The sequence below is a fragment of the Talpa occidentalis genome, unplaced genomic scaffold (genome assembly GCF_014898055.3).
Source record: "Talpa occidentalis isolate TD23 unplaced genomic scaffold, MPIMG_talOcc4v2.1 talOcc4.2, whole genome shotgun sequence".
NCBI lineage: Eukaryota > Metazoa > Chordata > Mammalia > Eulipotyphla > Talpidae > Talpa > Talpa occidentalis.
The window spans coordinates 75,150,163-75,172,449 of record NW_023602073.1 but is presented as its reverse complement, the minus strand read 5'-3'; the positions used below and the strand labels follow the sequence as shown (position 1 = coordinate 75,172,449).

The window sequence follows — 22,287 nt, the reverse complement described above, 5'->3', positions numbered from 1 at the left end:
GCTATTTTCATTTTTTCCTTGTTATTCATAACCTGTGTGATACAAGTATACACATAATATATATATATATATATATATATAAAGTCTTCTTGTATACATAGTAATATTTCTCAGAGTGTACTTCTAAAGTAGAAAAATGGGATTATAGGATATGCTTTTTACAACTTAACTAAGCATTGTAAATTGCCATTCAAACTCATACCACTGTATTTTCTATTTAGAAGCCAGAATTTCTATTTTCTTATATATTCTTTTACTCTGTTAACATATTCTTATTTAAATGATTTCCCCTAATAATGTATATAATTTTGTTCCTTTCTTAATCTTACATCTTATTTTTATTTCCTTATTTTCTTACAATGCTAAATAGAAGTGGTGTTTGCAGGCATCCTTGTATTATTTCTGGCTTTATTCAAAGAATTGTTCTAATGTTTCACCATTACTATGTTTACTAAAGTTTTTGATTTTATTATATTAAAAAAGCTTGTCTTTTTATTTTGAAATGGCTGGATGTTGCACATTTCAAAATAATGAATCAATGTTGAAATCTGTATTTTCTGAATCTGTTTAAAATGTTTCTTTTGTATCTGTAGTATGATGGGTATGAGATGATGAAATCCCAGTCTATGACAGAGGCATTGGATATAAAACAAATACATAGAATCTTAGGGATTTTGTTACTAGTTGTGAGAGAGAATGATCAGAAAGAGAGTTTGGAAGACTTTCATGGTTCTGATTTAAGAGAGCTGAAATGGTAGAATCATTACTTGAAAAGTATTAGAAAGAATAGCAAAGCTTTAGTACTAAGTAGATTTTGAGCCCACTTAAAGAGTTGTTGAAATGATTCGAATGTTGACTGTTTAAAGTTGATGTTCAGCAGACATTTTGATATGGTTATTTAAAAATGGACTCACAAATAAGAGTCAAGTATTTCCTGGAGATAAAGATTTGTGATTTAATGATATCAAATTAATATTAAAACCATAGGGAAGGATGAGATTGCCCATTGAGAATTTGCATTGGAATAATAAAGGTGAGGCTCTGGCTAACCCCTGAAACCTAAAATCATCAAGGACAGTAAGAGAAACTTAAAGAGGATTCTGAAAGTGTCACTCAAAGAAGAATGGTGTCCAGAACCTCAGGACGAAAATTTCGATCTAAAAGTGCAACCTATATAAGTCAAATGCAAGGAGGCAAAATATGTTGAACAGAAAGGTGATATGATTTGGTACTTAGGAAGTTACTTGTGCCCTTAACAGGGTGGTTTCAATGGGATGCTGAAGTCAAACATTGGATTGTAGTGGGATCAAACTTCAGTGAAAGATGAGGAGGAAAACAAGTGAAGACTCCTCTGAGGAAGCTTAGCTATGAAGAAAAAGAGAGAATGAAAAATACAAGTAAAGAGAAATTATCCTTTAAGAATTAATTGTCAGTTTCTCAGTTTTAGAATTTCCTTTTGACACATATGTCAAAAGTGTCGATTACATTTTACTTTAATGTGACTGTGAGAGAGTCACTTTAAGTGGTGGAGATCTAGTCAAGTTGTATGATTTTATTCTGAGTTGATTTCTTCAGGCCTATATTTACCTGTCCCCTTGGCACTTTTTACTTGTGGCTAAAATCTCAGTCATGCAAAAGAAATTCATATGAAGCAAATTCAAAGCCTAGAATCAATCCCTGTATAACAATGAAGTCCTTAAATAATAGTAAAACTATGAAAAAATGTAAAATATAGTATACGATAATTTAAAAGTCATTAATATGAAATATAAACTTTTTGATATCTTATTTGTGGCCTAAAAACCATATGGCAATGATCAAATGGATCTCTAACTTGGGAAAAAAAAATGAAATGAAAAAATAATAGCTTTGCCAGTTTGGGATAAGCTGTGGAGTCTATTTTGGTTGTCATGATTCAGTAAAGCTATTAAACCCATGGACTCTGTTAGCCTGAAATAGAGGAAGTCCTTGTCCCTGTTCTTGCTCCAACATTAGAATCAGAGGACAACCATATTCTAGATTCTGTTTATTCTGGCACAACTTTGTTCATTGGATTTATTTCCATTTTAAATGATATCTTTGCCAGGTGATGTTGGTAATGATTACAAAAATATAAAAATATGTCTTTAATTCTGTGAGATATTTTCCATATGTTTAGCTATCATTTGAAAATTATGTTCGTGATAAGATGAACATTTTAAGTTGCCAAATTTATTTTTATAATTTTGTGAAAACTACTAACTTAAGTTGGGTTGTAACAAACCAGTTCAGTGTTCCCATGGAAGCATGATTTCATCCCATCTATGAAAACTGGTTTTGTTTTTTCTCCTTTATCATGGAACTTGAATCTCAGCAATGTTTTTCCTGTGATTCCTGTTCCAAGAAAAGGAATACAGGTTTCCAATTAGATGAATATTCACTTTTAACCCTAAGGGACATTTTCATTCAAGGAGATAAACGAACAATGGCCATTGTCTGACATATTTATGATTTAGGTATTTTTATTTTAAATTTTTTTTAAAATACTGCGGTCAATCTTCTGTCATGGTTATTCCAAATTATGTTTAAATTACTTAATACTTGCTTGTTCCTTATTTTATGTATCAAACTGATTTAGAACTCTTAAGTGAAAGACTTGTGACATTTTCTTCATTTTTATTTTCTCCCCATGTCTACCCCAAAACCTATTAGAAGCTGCTTCTCAATAACTTTTTATTGAAGCAATAATGATATACATATTTTAGTGTCTCTAGGGTAAATGGTTTTCAGGCTTTTCTGCCCCTCTGCCAGTAGGATTGCCCTGCCTCATCGGGTACCTGCATTTGTTACATTGTTATAAGTTATGTTGTTTACTTCTGTGGGCCATTGCAGCAGTATTGAGATATCTGCCCAGAGACCAAGAAGCAAGAGAGAGACAGAGGAGAGAGAAGGGGAGAAAGAAGCCAGAGAAGCCCAGAGTGAAGACTTGCAGGGGGCTTAGAGGTACCCCTGCCTGCTGTGTACCTAGTTGCTGCACTGCATGTAAAAGCTCAATAAAAGCCTGAGAAAGCCACCGAGGGCTCCAGGACTTTCCTTTACCCCGTCTGCTCGAATCATAGAACCTGCTCAGTGCCCATCCTGGCCCTACAGTGCCTCTGTGGAGCCAGCTTTCTTAAGGTTCTGTGGCTACAAAGACATATAAGATAGTTTCCCATTTGTAATTAGGCATCTTGGAAGGGTAAAGAATGAAATGTATGTGCATGCTACTTACTGTTTAACCCCAGGGAGGACAGAACTTCACTATCTTAGTCTTTACAAAAGTCCTAGAAGATTGTACTATTATACTGATTTTTCAGGTGAAAAAAACTAAACAAGGTTTGAGAACTTTTGATTGGTAGATCAGGGTTTGAATATCAGTTCTGAACTGACAAATGACAAATTTATTAGTTGGAGAGAGAATTCATCTGCACATAAAGCAAGTAGTAAAAAATAAACATGGGTTGTGAGGAGTTCTGGTAAGGAAAAAGTTATGTGGAGTAACCGTGGATAATGTAAATGAAAGCATTATTTATGACATGATAGACTCTTCAATATGTCTAATTAGCACTGCATTTCTGTTTTTTATCTACTGGAATAAAATATTTTGTCTCTATACTTGCTTTTTAAATGTCTGTTTTTTTTAAAGCACACTACACAATGGCATATATTTTGATTTTAACAAACAGCAACAAAAGGAATACATGTAAATTGATTTTGCTCATTACCATGACTTTACAAAATGTCAGCACGCTCAGCCTTTCTTTTATAAAAAAGAATACCAAGTCCCAGGAAACAATCCAGTTGACTTTTTCTTTCTCTCTTAAATTCTTGATAGCAGAGTTAGATTAAATATAGTCTTCCATTTTCCAATCTAATATACTTTAAGCCAAATAATGCTTTTACTCATTGATTTGTAACTTATAAGGTATACATTTTTTTTAATAAATGCTAAAATAATTATTTCATTTTTTTTTTCATTTTTGCACAATGTATGCATTCTCATTTTGGTTATATTCCCCATAAGGTATATATTATTAATGAATAAATATGATTCAAAAATGTTTAAGTCTATACTACTCATTTTCTCATGCTTCAATAGCTATTATGAAAATAGGTTGCTGTGGAAACTATGCAATTAACATCCGTGTGCAAAGTTTTCTTAGAGATGACCGAACACTTTAAATTAATTATTAAATTTGGTAGTAAATTTCTCTGTCTCCTCTGCCTGTATTTTTGTGCCTTTACCTTGGGGATGCTTTCTTCCTGTTATCATTGACTCCAAGTATTAGTTTATATCTTAGTGATCTGGGCTCCTTGTATGTGCCAGGCATTTTTATTTTCTTTGATTATTTGATTTCCTTGGAAGGGAAAAGTTGTATGTTTAGAAAGATAATTGTAAGAATTATTCTGTTTAAATGCTAAGTCTTTATCAACATGATAACATAGTGATAAATCTAGAATTTCTCCTATAAACAGACTACATTAGAGTAGAACTTTTACTATATTGCAAAAACATGTTATAAAATCACTTATTTACTGGTTTATGTTCTCTTTAGGATTATTGTTATTTGGGATAGGGCTCTACTGCTGACCAGCAGTTAATATTAAATAATATAAATCAGTGGTTGTTTGTCAGTAATAGTCATAGATGTGATAATTGCAAGTAGAAAAAATAATGATCCAAATATTTTAAAGTGAAGCTAAGTATATATCAATTATGAGAAGCTCCAAGTTACCCTGAAGCATTTCCAGGAAACCCTCTAGTATATCATAACCACAGTTTGACTAAAGAAACATATTTAGAATTGCTGATGTAGGTTTAGAGATTCATTGGGTTTTTGTAAATGTGGCTCAGATTAAGGGATTTTATTGATTAGTCAGCTTTAATTAGTTTAATTTGAAACTGGAAGTGGACAATCTCATGAAGAAAATAAGTAGTATGAATTTTGGGGGAATAATTCAGTGAAATAATGTTTGCTTAAGAAAGGTAATTTCACTTATGTATATCGCACAGATATTTAAGCTACATTACCTCCTCCCACATTGGATTAATCAGTCTAGAAACATTGCAAACAAGATGAGTTGTTGTCTTCTTTGAACACAGTAAATAATTTAATGTAGTGTTTTCTTCCTACTGTGGCCTATCAGGCATTTGCTGTGAGTGTACTGTTGTAATTAACTGCAACTAGGAATTTTGTTTGTGATATATTTTTCTAGTAAATCCTGATAACTAAAAAGGGTTAAAGTAAGAAAATGACAAAACACTTCATAGGAAAAATTTTGAATAGAAAATTTCTTATCAGGATATAATCTTTTATTTATCTTATATGTTACTTATTTTCTCCCATTGTGTACTTTGCACTTTTATTATTTTCTTTTATTAAATATTTATGCATACAAGAGCTGGGGTACAGGCCAAAGTTGTGGGGTTGGGTGAGAGGATTCACCAGAGACAGAGTGGGGAACAGAACAGGCAGACTGACTGAAATACACTGCTGAGGGGAGCAGTGGACGAGACAGGAGAGGTCTGCTGCGCCATGTGGGTTTCTCTCTGTCCAGCCGGGGATTGAACTCGTGCTGCAGAGGCTGCAGATTGCTTCATAGTATGGTGCTTAACCCCTTGTACCACCTGGAAGGCCCGCACTTTTATTATTTTATATCATTATTCTTTGAGTAGTTTATAATCTAAAGAAAAATACTATACTGTATCACATCCAAAAGTTGTTTAAAGGGTGAATATTATCAAATACCCAATCCATGTTCAATTTTCTCCGATTGTCTCAAAAATATCAGTGTACAGGTTGATTTTTTTTTTTTTAAAATCAGGATCCCAACAAAATCCACAATTGTGTTTAATTGATGTGTCGCTTAAATTTCCTTTTATTTTTATAGCTTTTCTTTATTGAGTGATTGTACAATTTTCCACTTTCTAGATTTTGCTGATGTCATCTTCTTGGTGTCATTTGACACATGCTTGAATTTCTGTAGTCAGGCTTTATTTTTTAGTGACCAAAAACGACTTACAGATGGAAGTATGCTCTTCCTAGAATGTCCTGTAAGTGGCACATAAATCTTATTTGACTTTAGTAACAGGAAGGTAGGTGAGTGGGTTCAGGTATAGTTGAATCTAATGCATCTCCTAACTCCTCTGTAACCTCTCACCTAATAATATTAGCAGCACTGGTGATCCATGACAAGGTCCATTATTTTGTTAAGGGCTGGAAAATATGATTTTCTAATTCTATTATTTTTCTGGCTTTTATTAACTTTTGCCTACTAACTGTTTTATTACCCTGAAATATCGTCTATATACTTGGCTAAATATTGTACCATAAATATATTCCTTTTTTGAAGAGCTATTTTCTTTTGAATTAATGGTTGCGTTTTTTCTCTTGCTATTTTTGCCACCCACAGATTCTTAGTATTTTTCCAAATGCTCTATTGTATTGTATAGTCTATTGGGTCATCCTCAAGTTTTTTTTCCCCGCTGGAAGTAATCTTTCTGGAGTCCTCTATGCTGTTTCCTTTGAGGTCAGCTCTTTTCTGCACTTGTTCGTAGTCATTTTTCTTTGTATCCTGGAGCATCCTTTCTTGTTCTTCTAACTTGGTTTACTGTGCTTCTGGGTGCCATGACTTTCTCTTCCTTGATTTACATAAGTATTTTTAATAGGAATATATCTTCAGGGATCTTTTAAAGGTCTGTTTTTATAGATTTTTGTGTTTCTGAGTCATATGTGATGAATTTGTCTTATTTGATTTGGAACATAGGGTAGTGTGTTTTCAGAAAGTATGTTGCCAAAGGCTTCTCTCCCCCATCAAACTTTCCAGGGCCAGGGTAGGAAGACTTTTAGGGTCCTTGGTGTTTAGGATGATGCTAAAGCAATAGCTTCTTTGAATCTTTTTTTTTTTTTTTAAGATTTATTAATCTATACAAGTACTGGGTACAGTCAGAAGCGTGGGAGGGTGAGAGAATTCACCAGAGCCAGAGCTGGGAGCAGAACATGCAGACTGACGAAGTGCACTGCTGAGGAGAGCAGAGGGCATGGCAGGAGAGGTCTGCGTGCCATGTGGGACCCTCACCAGCAGCCGAGTATTGAACTGGCGCTGCAGAGGCTGCGGGCAGCTTTGCAGCCCAGCACTCCACTGCTGCGCCACTGGGGAAGCCCACTTCTTTGAATCTTTAACCTGTCTATCAAATAAGGGTTTTAATGATCAATCTACTTACCATACCAGATTGTTGTAGAGAAATAGGATAACAAATATCAGTTGTTTAGTTACCACAAATGCCATACGCTATCCAGGTAGCAATAATTAATTCATATTTTGGGGGCCGTGATTTGGTCTGTGGAATTCCAAAAGTTCTAACTGTAGTACAGTTGTTTTAATGATAACTCAAATAAACCAACCTCTAACGTACTTCTATACATGAATTGATTCTTTATTCTTTACCAGTTTGCCATCAATCTGTCGTAATTGATGCTTCCTTCTACTACATTAGTAATGGAAATATAGAATACAGTAGGGGTGTGTGTGTGTGTGTGTGTGTGTGTGTGTGTGTGTGTGTGTAAAAGCTAGAAGAGCAGAGATTAGTATTTCAGTTTCCCAGTTTTTTCTGTTTCACAAATTTTGTTCAAAGGCAGAGCCTATAAATAAGCATGAGGGTTAGTGTCTCATGAGAGGACTATTTTTAGTCTTCACTTTTATTTGAAGGTTTTACAGCCAAGTACAGCAACCACATTTTGAGATGGCTTCTTTCCTGATAGTCTCTCATTTTGAAAACTTTTGTTACATTCCTCTTACCAATTTCCATGCCTTTTCCCAAGCCCCACTGAAAGATACACTAACTGCAAGGAGACAAGGAAATTTCCTTTATTGTTGTCTTCCCAGAAATTTACTCACGAGTATTTTGATTTCAGTAAACTATTATAACAACAACAGTGGAAGATCATATAACATAAGGTAAGGAAATGGGAAATATGAAGAGTAAAAGAGGATAATGATTAATTTCTCACTTGATTTCCATGAAAATCAATTCTTAAATCTCGCAGGGCTTGTTGATTTTAAAAGTGGAGTGATCTACTAATGAGAACCAAATTATGGACTCATACTTAAAAACCACCATTAGATTCACTTTGCATTTAGGAAAAACATTTTTAAATTTAATATATTCCACGTGGTGCTTGCAGTTTCATTTTATCTCCTGCCATTTCTCTGCCTGCTCTCACCCTTGTGCAGACCTTCCTTCTGTACCTAGAATAAGACAAATTCACTTCCTAGGAAGAAAACGTTTGACCTCAGTTCTGGACAAGGGTGGCTACTGCATATCGCTCAAGTGTGAGCTCAAATGGCACCATTTCAGAGACAACTTCCTTGACTTCCAAATCTTACGGTTCCCCTCACCTCTTTTGGGCCCCAAGTTTGCATTATCCTAGTTCCCCTTATCTTTGGCTTTCCATGGTTTCAGTGATCTGTGATGAACTATAGTCTAAAAGTAAAACATACAATATTTTTGAGAGACTAACCATATTCACACAACTTCTCATAGTATTATTATAATTATTCTGTTATTATTAGTTATTGTTAATCACTTACTGTGCCTAATTTATGAATTCAATTTTATCATAGGTATATATGCATGGGAAATAGTATTTGTAGGGTTTGGTACTATCTGTTATTTCAGGCATTTGTGGGGATATTAGAACATGTCCCCATGGATAAGGGGCAACTATTGTGCGGTTTTCACTTGTTTATGGCATTTACTGTTATCTGAAATTGTCTTGCCCAATTATTTAATCTCTGAAACATAAACTGCATAAAAGCAGATTGTTTATCTATTTTGGTCACTTCTGAATTCCGAGCACCTATAGTAGTGTCTGTCCTATGGCAGGCATTCAATGTATATTTGTTGTTTAGTGAATATTTTGGGAAGAGTTCTGGAGTCAGAACCTTAGTTTAAGTTTTGGGTCTCTGCCTATTACAGTAGATGTGGCAGGTAAGCCATGTTAGCTAAAGAAACCTTATTTTCCTAACTTTTCCTATGATTAAATGATTAGTGTTATCTCAGATAACACTGGGTAGAATCTATGAGTGGAAATCCTGGGTCGCATGGTACATATACTTTCAATATTTTGAGAAACTTCCATACTGTTTTCCATAGGAAAACATTCACAACAACAGTGTACAAGGGTATACCATGTATGCCAATGATTTTTCTGGTTCTTAAGTTGGTGAGCTGGAATCTCATTTTGGTTTTGATTTGCATTTCCCTCATTTTCAGTGACAAAGAGCATTTTTTTTACATGACTTGGCCATATCTATATCTTTTTTGGAGAGGTGTCTATTTCGATTTTCTGCTCAATTTTTGATTGGCTATTTATTTTCTTTTCGTTGAGTTGCATGAGTTCTTTGTAGATTTTGAATGTTAGTCCCTTGCCTGATGTATGATGTGAAAATTTTTTTCCATTCTGTAGGGTATCTTTTTATTTTATTAATAGTTCTTTTACTGTGCAGAAGCTTCTCAACTTAATGTAGTTCCATTTGTTTATTTTGTTTTTGTTTCCCTTGCTGTTAGAACCAAGCTAAAACGTCCCTGAAGCCTATTTTGTACCGTGTTTTGCCTGTTTTCTTCTATGAATTATATGGTTTCAGGATTTAGAGCAAAGTCTGGAATCTATTCTGGTTGATTTTTGTGTATTTTGCCAGATGGTGGCATAGGTTCATTCTTCTGCATGTGACTGTCCAGTTTTCCCAGAACTATTTATTAAAGAGATTCCCTTTCCCCATTGTATGCTCTTTGACTCCTTTGTGGTGGATAAACTGTCCATATAAGTGTGGGTTTATTTCTGGCCTTACAATCCTATTCCATTGATCTGTGTATTTATTTTTATTACAATACTGTGCTGTTTTGATTGTGATAGCTTTACAGTATAATTTGAAGCCTGGGAGTGGTTCTTTTTTTTTTTTTTTTAAGTCAGAATTGATTTAGCTATTCACATTCACTTATGGGTCCATATACATTCTAGCAACATTTGCTCTATCTCTTTGAAGAATGCCATTTAAACTTTGATTGGGATTGTGTTGGATTTATATATAGCTTTGAGCAAGATTGCTATTTTAACAATGTTAATTTTTTCAATCCATCAGCAAGGACTATCTTTCCAATGCTTCATGTCTTCTTTTTTTTTCAATAATATCTTAATGGTTTTCATTGTAAAGGTCTTTTACTTCTCTTGTTATTTGTAAGTATTCTGTTGTTTTTGATGCAATTATAAATGGGATCTCAGTGAGAAAGTAGAGAAGCTGTGATATCACTGAATGTCTTAAAAATAGATCTAATGGCTTGACCACTTTGGTTTCCCTTTTTGCTCCCTTTTACATGCCTTTGGTCTATTGCTTGCACTATCGGCAGTGGAGGTTTGTATTTTTAGTGAGCTATTGATAAATAGATTTTAAAATGTCTTGGTACATATTCTTAGGATCAGAGTCTTGTCTCCCACCCTGTCCTCTGCATTTGTTTCAGAAAGACACAGACACTAAGCCGCAGGTCGTTAACAGTAGCAATACTCTTTCTGGTATTTTAGAAATGTCAGCATTATATTTGTATCTGGATAAAGCAACAAAATAAAAGCCAAAAACTGGAGTGTCTTTTAAAGCCAGTTATTCAAATTGTGACCTGTGGTTCAACACTAACAGTATCAACATCAACAGGGAGCTTGTTAGAAATGAAAAATCTCAAGTCATTAACTGAACCAACTTAATCAAAATGTGCATTTTATGGCAGGTAGTAACTGGCAAACAGAAAAGATTGTTTTGAATTTGCAAGTGTGGGGGGGAGCGGTCAATGTTCAAAGAACTGTTGGATTTTAAAAACCCCTAGTAAAGAATTCAGCTGTCATATTATTATGAAAATTAATCCTAGTGTCAAAACTAGCTGAGCACTGAATATCAGATAGGTAAATAAGAGCTCTTGTTGATTCGTATCAATGATAACAATTGAGAAATGAAGATGTTAAAGGTTCCTTGCCTCTCTCAGTGGCAAACCTTTAGAAATGTCTGCATGAAGAAATTCTCTTTATGCTTTCCTATTTGGGATAGCTAAATTCTCTACCATAAGAACCCCATTCTTATCATTTTTTGCATCGCCTTATACAAGGTTCTAGAAATTTGATGTACATTAGCATATGAGAAGTTTTTAAAAAGTATTTGGTCATTTGCCCTACAATCTAAAGCTAGGATAGGACTGGGACATCCCTATGTCTAATGAGCACCCCATCTATATGTTTAACTAGATTGAAGTAGATACTAGCACTTGATATGTGTTTATATGTGGTATATAAGAGTATGTATGGTGGGCCTCCCTGGTGGTGCAGGCTGTTGAGCGCAGCGCTGTGACGCTGTCCGCAGCCTCTGCAGTGCCAGTTTGATCCCTGCTGGCCTCAGAGCAACCCACATGGCTAGCAGACCTCTCCTGTCTCACCCGCTGCTCCCCTCAGCAGTGTATTTCAGTCAATATGCCTGTTCTGTTCCCCACTCTGTCTGTGGTGACTCCTCACACCTTCCTGCACATCTGGCCTGTACCCCGACTCTTGTATAAACAAAATAAATCTTAAAAACAAAACAAAACAAAGTAAAGGAGTATGTATGGTGAGATAGCCATAAACATTTTAACATACCAGTTATGTTTCAATGATTAAGTAACATAGCAGTAACATGAACTTTATACCCTTTTTGTAACTTCTTCTACTGTTTATCAATCTAGAAGAAAATAAAGTTAGACAATTAGATTTAGCCCAAGAATTCTGAATGAATTAGATACTACATAGAAAAAAAATTAAAAAAAAATTTTTTTTTTTTGGTGGAAGGACAAAATAAATTAATCTTGGCGTTTTTGGAGATGAAGTTAGTATTTATTAGTACACATTGTTGCCATAAAACAGCACATCCTGGTGATGACTCACCCAAATATGACTTTCTCTGATATTTTTTGGCTTTTATGGCTCTTTGTTTAGAAGGACCAGCTGCATTTGAGAAACAACAGTGATATTATTGGAGCATTTCTTGCTGAGTTTCAATATATGTGACAACTTACATAGTTGTCGGTCATTCAGTTTAATGGCCTTAGACAAATTTACATACCCAAATGTAAGTATTTCTACCATCCAGCAGGTTTATTTGTGTTACTTTCCAGTTATCTTCTCCCATGAAAGGCAAATGTTTTCCGATTTAGCACCATAGGTTAGGTTTGCCTGTTTTGGACTTTATATATCTGGAATTGTGTTGAATCCAGATAGAACCTTTTGTGTTTGGCTTCTTTAATAGAATATATTTAAAATTTATTCATGTTGGGTATAGCAACAGTTTAGTATTATTTTGTTGCTATGAGATATTTCATTTTGTAAATATAATACACAATTTATCATTTTCTTGTTAATATTTGAATTGTCTTTACTTTGGGACTATTATGAATAAAACTTCTATAGACATAGTTAAAGTCTTTATTGGCCCATGCATTCATTGTTCTAAGTTATATAAGTAGGACAATTGCTGGTCATAGTTTAACTTTATAACAAAGTGAATCTAACAGTTTCCGAAGTGATTACATTTTTCACTTTCACCAACAATGTATGAATTCTGATTTCTGTAATTAGCCATGTTAAACATTTGACATTGTCAGTCTTCTTAATGTCACACCAATTTTAATGGATGTGAAGTGATATCTTATTGTGTGGTATCAGTTTACATTTCTCTGATGACTAATGGTGAGTACCATTTCATAAGCTTACCGGACATTTCTATGTATTCTCTCGTAATGTGTCTGCTTGAGACTTACCTATTAAAAATTGGATTGTTTTCATTTTTATTATTGATTTCTAGCAGTTTTGAAAATGTATTTGATGTATGACAATTTTTTAAAAAAAGATTTATTTATGCATACAAGAACTGGGGTACAGGCCAGAGGGTGTGGGCGTGAGAGGATTCACCAGAGACAGAGTAGGGAACAGATCAGGTGGATTGACTGAAGTACATTGCTGAGGGGAGCAGCAGCTGAGACAGGAGAGGTCTGCTGCACCATTGGGTTGCTCCCTGGCAGGCCGGGGCTTGAACTCGTGCTGCAGTGGTTGCAGATAGCTTCATAGGTTGCGTCTTAACCCCTTGCGCCACCAGGGAGGCCCTGATGTATGACAATTTAAAGATTTTTTTATTCTTTTTTTTTTTAATTGTAGGTCTTTTTTTTAATATTTTATTTTATATAATTCTTACATCATTTTTCATTTTTGCACAATGTATGCATTTCATTTTGGTTATATTCCCCATACAATTGCACCCCCCCATTATTTTGATCCTATTTCTTCCTCTCCCCACCTAACCCCCTGTAGTGTGTCTCTGGTTTATAGTTGCTTGTTGATTTTGATTTTTACTTTGTATTAATTAATAAAACCCTTATTTAGGTTTTCTAAATTCCTGCTATGAGTGAGACCATCCAGTATTTTTCTTTTTCTTTCTGACTTACAAGAAGTATTTTATTCTTAATAATACAAGAAGTATTTTATTCTTAATAATAATAATACAAGAAGTATTTTATTCTTAATATCAACATGTATTTTCTGTAGTACAAAATTTTATTTTTGTTCTGTTTAGTTTATCTGTTCTCTCTGTATACCATGCATGAATGAAATCATACAGTGTTTGTCTTTGTCTGGCTTATTTCACTGAACACAATACCCTCTAGGTCCATTCATGTTGTTTAAACTTGGTAAGATTTCATCTTTTTTTTTTTTTTAATCCCTAAATGGTATACCATGGTATAGAATACATATTCTTCACCCATACATTAATTGATGGGCACTTCCTTTGTCTTGTTTTGTACACTGTAAATAGTGCTACAATAAACATGGGGGTGCATCTATATCTTTGAATTAATGTTTTTATAATTTCTAGATAAATATCCAAAAGTGAAAGAACTAGATCATACCGAATTTCTATTTTTAACTTTTTGCGGAATATCTATCCTGATTTCCATAATAGCTGCACCAATTTAAATTCCCAGCAGCTGTGTATAAGTATTCTCTTGTCTCCACATCCTCTTCAACATTCATTCTTTCTTTTCTTTTGGCAAATAACCGTTCTCATAGGTGTGAGGTTTACATTTCTCTAGTAATAAGAGATGAGAAGTTATCTTTTCATGTGCCTATTGGTCAACTTTGTGCCTTCTTTGGAGAAGTCTCTATTCAGGTCCTCTGCCCATTTATTGACTGAATAATTTGTAATTATATTTATTTATTTTTAAAAAAGATTTATTTATTTATACGAGAACCGGGGTACAGGCCAGATGCACGGGAGGGTGAGAGGATTCACTAGAGACAGAGTGGGGAACAGATCAGGCAGACTGATGAAATACACTGCTGAGGGGAGTAGCGGGCATGGCAGGAGAGGTCTGTCACGCCATGTGGGACCCTCGCCTGGTGGCCAGGGATTGAACTGGTGCTGCAGAGGCTGCAGGCAGCTTCTCAGCCCAGCACTCAACCGCTGCGCCACCAGGGGAGGCCCCCTAATATATGCTTTTTAAACAGAGCTTCCTATTCACTAATATAACTGCATTATAAAATTTTTATTTTTTAAAAATATTGTTGATCAGTTTGAAATATTTTAAAATACTTTAAAATTTCCCCTCTGATTTCTTTTTTTTTTTTTTAAACTGGATTATTTAGAAGTATGTTGTTTAATTTCCAAGTATTTTGGAAATTTCTTCTTTCTTTTTTCTAAATGAATGTCAAATAGGTTAAAAACATAATCTGTGTAATTTCATTTCTTTGGAATTTGAGGCTTATTTTCCCCCTTCAGTATGTGGTCTGCTTTGGTGACTATTCAAAATGTATTACAAAAGAATATATCTTCTGCTATTAGTAGGTGGAATGTCTGTAAAGGTCAACGAGGCAAAGCTGGTTGGTAGTGTTTTTTAAACCTTTTGTTACCATTATTAGATTTTATGTCTAATTCAATAATTACTGAAAATTGGATATTAAAATTTCACATTATAATGATAATTCGCCTATTTTTTATTTTTTGCTTTGTGTATTCTTAACCTTTATTTTTTGATGTTTACACATTTAAGGTTTTTATATCCTGGTGTGTTTCCCATTTTATTATTATAAATTTCATAATAATTCTTTTTTGTTGCCTTTCTCTATGTAATATGTCCTTTTTCTCTGCCTAGTTTAATATGTCCTTTTTCTTTGCCTAGTTTATATTGATTTTCAACTGATTGAGTATGATGCTTTTTATCATGCTTGGGACTTGTTGAACAAGGGGGGATTTTTCTGCTTGTAAAAATATGCTCATTTTCTCGGTAAATATTTTTCTTTCATTTTTTCTACTTGAAAATTTAACTACTTTTATGTGGAATCAAGATCATTTGATATTGTCACATAGATTTCACACGTTTTGCTTTGTTTCTATTGATTTGTCGTCACATTTATTGATCTTTTCCTCTTATGTATAAAGGTAAACCCACTGCATGAAATCTTTTTTTTTTTTAAGATTTATTTTATTTATTTGTGCATATAAGAACTGAAGTATAGGCTATAGGTGCGGGGGTATATGTGTATGTCTGTCTGTGTCTATGTGTGAGTGAGAGGATTCACCAGAGACAGAGTAGGGAGCAGAATAGTTAGATCTACTGAAATACATTGCTAAGGGGAGCAGCGGGGCAAGACAAGAGAGGTCTGCTGCACCATGTGGGTTAGCTCCCTGTCTGGGGATGGAACTCTTGCAGCTGTGGCTGTTGATAGCTTGATAGCACTGAGACTTAACCCCTGTGCCACCAGGGAGGCCCTGCGTGACATCTTTTCTGATATAGTTCTTATTACATGCATTACAGTTTGTATTTTTTAAAATAGCTTTTTCCTCTCTTTTCAGAAGTTGCCAATATTTTTATACATCATTTTCCATCTTATTCAAGATATCTTTTAACATATTGATCATAGACATTTTGTAGGCCCTATTTGATGTTTCAGTTATTTAGATCATTGCTGCATGTGCTTATATTGAGTGCTTTTCTCTTATTTAAAGTTTGTTTTCTTCTTATATGTTAGGATATATCTTCCAGGTTTTTGTATTTCCCAGTTCTATTTTCCTCTCTTCTTCTTTTTTTCTTTCTGCTTTTTGCTATTTCTTGCTCCATTATTGTGAAGGACTGGAGTGTTTGGAGACACTTCTCTCAGTATTTTTGCTTCTCCTCAAGCTTCCAGCAAGCCACTTCTTTGTATTTGAGGAATTCCTGCAGACTTGAACAGGGAAGGGGAGGGAGATGTCTCTCTAGGCTGTTACACACTTTTCTCAATTTTCTCTGTATATTTACTCCATGGGCTCAGTTAAGGCTGGTGGGGAAGTGTTGCTGAGTGGGGGTCTTATTCACTCTTTAGCTAGAACCCCTCAGCATTCTAATTTGTCACATCAGCTTTAATTGGTTTCTTGGATGTTAAGGCATGTTATGGTAATTGCTTTCTTACATAAATGCTATGGTTTCTTGTATCTATTTCTTCTGAGCAATGCTTAATTTCTGCTAGGAATAAAAACAACCTTGAACCTCTTCTATCTTTAATCCTTTATAAGATATGAGGAGTTAATACTCCTTTAAAATCTCTCTTCTCTACTGGGTTTGAAAAAAGGCTTTGGTTTTGTGGTTTATACGACATGTTTTCATTCTTGGGAGTGATGGCTTCTTACAATTTACCACATACTAACCAGAAGTGAAGATCTACGGTTAATTTAAAACACATTAATGTCCAATGACTTGAATGTTTATGTATCAAATAAAATAGATCTTAGTATTTATAGTTACACATTATTGAAAAATTAAATCCTATAACTTGCTTTTGTTATATAAACATTTTCACCTGCTACTCAGTATTTCTTAAACATAAATCCATATTTACAAGATTTGCTAACTCATTATTAAAAATAATTTGATAAGACTCAAAAGGGACGCTAAAAGGAGGAATTCTAGTAAATATTTTGAGCAAAGTTCAATAGTTGAGAAAAGTTATACTTTTTTCAGGAAAATAATACAAGATTATCCAGAGTCATCTTCAAAATTTAAATTATTTTAATTCAGGTAACATTAGGATCTTCCCCATCAAGTATCACCATTGTAGTACACCCAGTACCAAATCACCCATAGTCCTCACCATAGTTGGTTGTGCTTCTTTTTCTTTGTTCTTGCCTCTCCCCTTCATGCTCACCCCACCTGGATACTTACATTCTGTAGTCAGTGCTCAAGGGTTACTTTTGAAACTTGTATATCTAACCCTTAGTTTGGTTTCCCTTTATGCCACATATTTGCTGGCTCTTAAAATTTGGCTATTTAAGAGATAGCTAAATTAATTCTAAGGATTGTCAAATTTGATGGTACACTATTGGGTAATAGTTAAAAATTAAATTTATAATGCCTTGGTGTTTGTCTTTATTTTTAAAATATAGTTAAGTTTACTTTTTTCTTTTTTCTTTTAGAAATCCTGAAACCAACATATTAGAACAAAAACAAAGCATGGCTCACCATATTATATTTCTTTGGATCGTTTTGGTCCTGCTGCTTCAGCATTCTGTATTAGCCGAAGATGGGGAAATAAGATCAAGTAAGAACTATCAGAACTGTCCATTTTTGCTGTCTACAAATTGTTTGTGGAAATCAATTTAGGGGAGTACAAGCAGTGGCCATAAGGATCTTACTGTCTTTGGTGCTGTACTTCCCTAAATAAATGGTTATATTATGAACTAACAGAGGAAAAACTTCAATCGAGATATTGGGAGAAAATGCCATGGTAATTGTTTATTCTGTTAGCTCACCAGATTTTGGAATAAATCATCTGGTATAAAATCCATGTTCAACCATTTATGAAGTTCCTGATATGAAGAGAAAGGAAGCATCTGCCTCATAGAATGGTTTTCAAGGCTATCACATTTGGTTATCTCATAGAGATAATTAGATAACCCATGTAAATGAGATGATGTATAAATATGGCTTGGCACAGTGACATTTCTCAATAGGTAAATGGTGACATTAATTCAGATTGCCTGTAGAAAGTTGGCACTGGAGAATGAGAGCAGGGTTAAATGTAGTTCTGCTACCAAGGCCATCCTTTACAGATATACTGCTTTTTAAAATGTTTGCTTATCTCCATATTTATAACTAACAAAGGCAAATATCTTAATATAAATTAAATATGGTTTCTATAAAAATAGTCATTTGGTTTGAAAACTTGATTTAACCAGCATAAAATTTATTAAATTTATTTAAAATTTGCACACTTCTTTAGTTTCATCTACCTAAGCACCTTTCTGATTTTGTCATTGGCAAGAGATTCACAAAATTTAGGGGCTTATAGCTGGTTAGTGTCATATAGCTGGTTAAAGCTGGAGCTAGTATTTAAACTATTCTTTTGATCATCAATACATTCCTTCTGCATGACACCAGTAATTCATCTCACTAAGGAGGAAGTCCCTTGGAGTGGTATTTTGTCTGGGGTTTATAAATGGCAGTACTTGCTTTTGTATCCATGCTCTTGGCTAACCTTGCAGTTATGAAATATATGAGCAATGGCTCTGGAAAGGGGTTGGAAGAGCCAAGAATAACCTTGTGAGAATTTATAACCACTGAATTAAGTGGCATACAAACATGAGCAGGTTCAGACAATACTGAGTCTCATAGCATTTAGGAAGGACAACATTTCAAAGTTCTTCAAATATAACTTTCATGTCCTTTCTTCTTCCCACAAAACCCCAATAAAAGCATATCTCAGCCTAGTTTCCAAAAATAATAAAATAACTCTATTCCCTTGAGTTAGAAAATCTACCTCTGGGCATAATTCCATTCTCCTGTCCCTGCCCTGAACCCTGGCCCTGTCACCATGGCATGGTTGTTGGAACAGTGTCTCTCACCCTTTTGGATTTTACCACCACCTGCTCTATGCTCGATGACACTTTAGAAGTAATGCCATAATTATTGTTACAGTTTTGAGACAAATTCTTGTTTTGGGTAACTTCTTGAGTTTTATACTTGTTCACATGACAGTAGTGTTCACTTTTGCTCATCACTCTAATGAGTGAGTTGAAATCACTCAAAAATTGAGACCTTTTCATGTGAACCTTGTCATTATCCCAGTTTTATAAGAAGGTAAAGATGAGGAAAAGAATTGAAGGAAAGGAGGGAATGAAGAAGGGAAGGGAAGCGAGTGAGGGAAAAATGGATTTACTGTTATGGAGATGCAAAAGAATGGTAATATTGTCACTAAACCCTTTTGCAGTACCATCCCTTATAATTATTATATATTATTTGCAACATGTACAGGAAATAAATCATAACTAATTATAATTTCAAAGTGGGCACCTGATCGCTACTTAAGGAGAACTTTAATATGAATAAAAACATTAGACCTAAATTTATTATAATATTACCTTGCTTCATCTCATAGTCTTCCAACTTATCTCCAGGGAGATGTGGGTCTTAAACAATAGTAATCTTACTGCTTTGACTGCTGAACTTAAAGAAGAAGAAGGCAGGTGGATCTCTTCCTGCTGTGGATCAGTTTGTCATTTCAAACTTTTGGAAAGTACCCAAACCAGTTTGTTATTTGGTCTGTGTCAGTCTCTCATCTTTGAACTTTTGACTTGGCTCTTCTGTATGATGAAAATATCCTCCTCTTCATTTGGCTAAACCTTTCCTCTCAGATTTCAGATTGCCTGACGGTTTTCCAACAAAACCTTCCCTGACTTTCCACATTTGAGTTTTAAATGTTCTCATAATACTTTGTATTTTCTCTAACCAGAGAGTCATATGTCTCACTAGGCACTGAGCTTTTTGAAATATCTCATGCATCTTAGAAACTAGTACATAGTATGGCATCAGGCACACGTTAGCTTATTCAACATAGACAATGAAAGAGTAAAATAGGGTTAGAGAGTTGCTAATACTACAGAAAAGAGAGTTAAGATTGTTTTCTTTTTCTTTCTGCAGATAGAACTTGTCTAGGTAGACCTTGCACTAGAAGATAGTCTTTTCCCTTGATAAGTTAAAACAATGATATTAGTGTATAATTGAAAATTGTGCATTTATTTATTTTTGTGTTTTCATTTATTCAATGGAGAAATAAAATAAAATGTTACTTAATGGTAATATTGCAGCTACAAAGAGATATTTGGATACCATATTCCTATACAGCCTGCATTTGTTATTTCCTGTTTTAAAGATGAACCACTGATCCTTAAATGATTAAAAAAAAGAAAAATATCAGGGGCCTCCCTGGTGGTGCAACTGGTTAAGCACCACACTATGAAGCAATCTGCAGCCTCTGCAGCATGAGTTTGCTCCCCCGCCCACCAGGGAGCAACCCACGTGGCGAGGAAGACCTCTCCTGACTCACCCACTGCTCCCCTCAGCAGTGTATTTCAGTCAGTCTGCTTGTTCTGTTCCCCACTCTGTCTCTGGTGAATCCTCTCACCGCCTGCATCTATGGCCTGTACCCCAGGTTTTGTATGCAAAAATAAATAAATCTTTTTAAAAAAAAGAGAAATATCAGCAAAAACAAAGCCCTTATTTATGAAGAATTGTTAATGAGCAAGACAGCATGTCTTATATAATCCTTGCAAACCTGTTGTGAAATGGTTACTGTTGTCTTTTTTTAGTTTCAGCTTTATTGAAGTACAATTGGCACATCAAATTGTAAAATATTTAAAATATATACTGTGATGATTTGATGCATGTGTATATTGTGAAAGGATTTCGTCCATCCAGTTAATTTGAAAAGACCATGCGTTGAAAACCTTTTGCTTTGTATATAACACATGTGCTTTGATGCTTTCTTTTTTACCCAGGTTGTCGTACTGCTCCAACAGACTTAGTTTTCATCTTAGATGGCTCTTACAGTGTTGGTCCAGAAAACTTTGAAATAGTGAAAAAGTGGCTTGTTAATATCACAAAAAACTTTGACATAGGACCCAAGTTTATTCAAGTTGGAGTGGTCCAGTATAGTGACTACCCTATACTCGAGATTCCCCTTGGAAGTCATGATTCTGGAGAGAGTTTGCTGACAGCCATGGAATCCATTAACTACTTAGGAGGAAACACCAGAACTGGAAAGGCCATCCAATTTGCACTTGATAACCTCTTTGCCAAGTCCTCGCGATTTCTGACTAAGATAGCAGTAGTACTAACAGATGGTAAATCTCAAGATGAAGTCAAGGATGCAGCAGAAGCCGCAAGAGACAATAAAATAACATTATTTGCTATTGGTGTTGGCGCAGAAACAGAAGAAGCAGAGCTTAAAGCTATTGCCAACAAGCCTTCATCTACTTATGTGTTTTATGTGGAAGACTATATTACAATATCCAAAATAAGGGAAGTGATGAAGCAGAAGCTTTGTGAAGGTAAGCCTTAATATAATTTGGAAACAATTGGACTTTCTTACATTTTAGGATAACAATTCCTTTACACTGGTATAAATATATTTAATGCAAGTTATTTATAATATAATAATTGAAGAAAATTTTATATTATAATTAGTGCATATATTTTTTTTAAAAATCACTTTCTTATGAAACCTATAATTGGAAAATAATAATTTTGTTATGTCTGTTGTTTTTTCTCTCCTTAAATTACAAAATACTTACTGTGGGCATAGTAGAAAATAAAAGTTGTAAGAATGAAAATATATGTAACATATGATCATATACTATTGTTGATGAGTTTTTACTGTTTTAGTTCAAAACCCAAAATCTTAGGGACTGAAGAGAAAAATACCTCTTTCTAGCAAAACATACAATTTATTCATATTAAAATTTAATTCCATTTCTACTATGGTACAAGTATGGCTGTACTTTTTATTAAATTACAAGTGTGATACCTTTACATTTCCATCATGTTATATAAGAGGGTGATTATCTTAAAATAAGTTTGGTAGAATTTGCCCTTATTTATTCTGTTAATTGCTCTGTAAAATATAAGCTGTGTTTCTCAATGTGAAAATTACGTGAAAGACCTTGGAAAAATCTGAAAATTGCAATATTTCTATAGTATAACAACTTAATAGGATTTCAACCCTATAAAAATTTTTCATGTAATTTGAGACACTAGTTTCTTAGAGAAATGAAAAACAAATAATGTTTTTGCATATTGGCTGTATAATGCAAATCTTAATGATTGTTAGGGAATAGTCTTTACTTGTTTATAAATATTATATATAACATAATTAGTCATAGGTGATACAATATAGGCAT

The 22,287-nt window shown here is 34.2% G+C and overlaps 1 protein-coding gene across 1 annotated transcript in view; it reads left to right on the top strand.

The window, feature by feature from the left end:
- Positions 1–22,287, top strand: part of COL21A1 (collagen type XXI alpha 1 chain) — a 147,876-nt gene that overhangs the window by 40,303 nt on the left and 85,286 nt on the right. Inside the window, exons 2-3 of the mRNA XM_054698891.1 lie at positions 17,527–17,651; positions 20,887–21,438. Of these exons, the coding sequence (XP_054554866.1) occupies positions 17,564–17,651; positions 20,887–21,438 (640 nt within the window). The 5' untranslated portion in view covers positions 17,527–17,563. The remainder of the gene's footprint in view (positions 1–17,526; positions 17,652–20,886; positions 21,439–22,287) is intronic.